Source organism: Kryptolebias marmoratus, linkage group LG14, assembly GCF_001649575.2.
Source record: "Kryptolebias marmoratus isolate JLee-2015 linkage group LG14, ASM164957v2, whole genome shotgun sequence".
Taxonomy (NCBI): Eukaryota; Metazoa; Chordata; class Actinopteri; order Cyprinodontiformes; family Rivulidae; genus Kryptolebias; species Kryptolebias marmoratus.
In genome coordinates, this window is record NC_051443.1 from 19092445 (window position 1) to 19094209 (window position 1765).

The 1765-nt window shown below is 50.5% G+C and overlaps 1 protein-coding gene across 1 annotated transcript; it reads right to left on the reverse strand.

The window, feature by feature from the left end:
- Nucleotides 1-214: 214 nt before the first annotated feature.
- Nucleotides 215-1454, reverse strand: nrarpa (NOTCH regulated ankyrin repeat protein a). Its single transcript, XM_017410506.3, has 2 exons — nt 1280-1454; nt 215-1127 (listed from the first exon to the last, which is right to left on the reverse strand). The coding sequence occupies exon 2, from the start codon at nt 688-690 to the stop codon at nt 352-354; it is 339 nt and encodes a 112-aa protein (XP_017265995.1). The 5' UTR covers nt 691-1127; nt 1280-1454; the 3' UTR covers nt 215-351.
- Nucleotides 1455-1765: the final 311 nt, after the last annotated feature.

A 1765-nucleotide genomic window follows, 5' to 3' on the forward strand; every position in this document is an offset into this window, starting at 1 on the left:
ATCAAGAAGAAAGCTTTAGTACCAACAAACTCACCGAAATGAGATGCTCTAGAGTGAAAGATTAAAGTGTGTGTGTGTGTGTGTGTGTGTGTGAACGCAGAGAGAGGGGCCCGTTTGGTTTATAAAGTGAGGGAAGATTAGTGCGCAGGCCTGTTTTATTTCCTTTTTCAAAATAAAATGAAAACAAACCAACAAAAAAGATAACAATTTGGCACAACTAGTTTGTAAATCACGAGTCTTGTTACTTTAAGAGCCTGGCTTTTCCTTTGCTGCTAAACCGTTTTTTTTAATTTTTCCTTTCTTCTTTTCTTTTAATTGAGCTTTTCTTGTTTACCTGACAGCAGAGACAGATCACCGGGCCCCAGAGGAATACTTGGCCTTGGTGATGAGGTATAGCACAATGTCTTGGTGGCCCCCGAAGGCTGCGATGTGTAAAGCGCTCCACCCTTCCCTGTTGGCCAGTCGGATGTCGGCGCCGAACTTCACCAGCAGCTTGACCAGCTCCAAGTTGCCGTCGATGACGGACTGATGGAGGGCCGTCTGTCCTTCTGGTCCGAACGAGTTGACGTTAAACTCGCAGTTTGTCATGTTCTGCAGCAGCGAGTGCAGCTCCTTGGTGTTGCCCTTCTTCACCGCCTCCTGGAAAACCCTCTGCGGCGCGGAGCACGTCGACACGTCCGCCTGGCTCATGGCTGCGGCGCGCTGGAGAGAAATAATCCTGCCTGGGCTCTAAGGCTGATAATAATCGTCCCTTTTTCTTTTTTTCTCCACCCCGTTGAGCGTCTCACGTCGGTTTTTATCGGCTTACAACCACTTGTTAAGGCACTTTAAGATTAAAGATATATCCCAAAAAGGACAAGAGAGGAGATGACACACCTGGTGTGCAAAAAAAGTGTTAATATTTGAGAGATCCTAAACATAAAAAAGGTGCTCTCAGGCGATCCAAGGGGTCTCTGCGTGTAGTTTTCCTTCCTGTAGCAGCAGCAGGTAGACCCTGAGCGAGCGGGGATGGAGAAGAGACTCGGGCTGGAAGTATGTCCACAGAGCAGCCTCCGAGTTGTCCGTCTCCGTCCCGGCGGTCCAACCTGCTTCCGGGCTAAATGTCGCCGCTCATGTGGCCAGGTGGTCTGAGGACAAAAAAGACAAGAGAAGCGAGTCCACGTTAGTCCCCGGATTCCTCACCAACAGCCTCGCATTCCGCCACCATCCGACGTGCGCGCACGTTCGTTACGCACGGATCCCGTGCGGTTTTTTTCGTCTTCGCCGCTTTCTGACTTACCTACTACAGACGGGTGGACGGCTCCGTGAAGCGACAAGAGCTGTAGGGAGGTGTTTTTTTTTTCTGGAAAAAAAAAAAAAGAAAAAGAAGAACCACCACCGCCGCCGCCGTGTGGCCCCGGGAACGTGTCCTCCTCCTGCGCGGTCCGTGCGAGTCTCTGCCCTGCGCCGCGCTCCGGGGGGAAGATTTTACGCGTCCTTTATTTGCATGACAATAGAGTCCCGGAGAATCAACTGTGGAGGAATGGGCGGAGGAGGAGGCTGGGGGTGTGTGGGGGGTGGAGGTTATAGGCTGCCGGGCCCGGCAGCCTATACTGGGTGGGGGGTGGGGCGTTCCGAGAGGGAAAAATGATGCAGAAGAAGAAAATATTAAACAAACCAACTCGGACCGAAAGGTCTGCGGTGCAACAACTGGTTGGCTTTGGGAATAAAGTTCATCTTTGTTTACTGACACTGAGAAAAATGATTAAATTAAACACTTATCTTT

Excerpts from the sequence above, each read along its gene's own strand:
- nrarpa (XM_017410506.3), bottom strand. The coding sequence starts at position 690 with ATGAGCCAGGCGGACGTGTCGACGTGCTCCGCGCCGCAGAGGGTTTTC.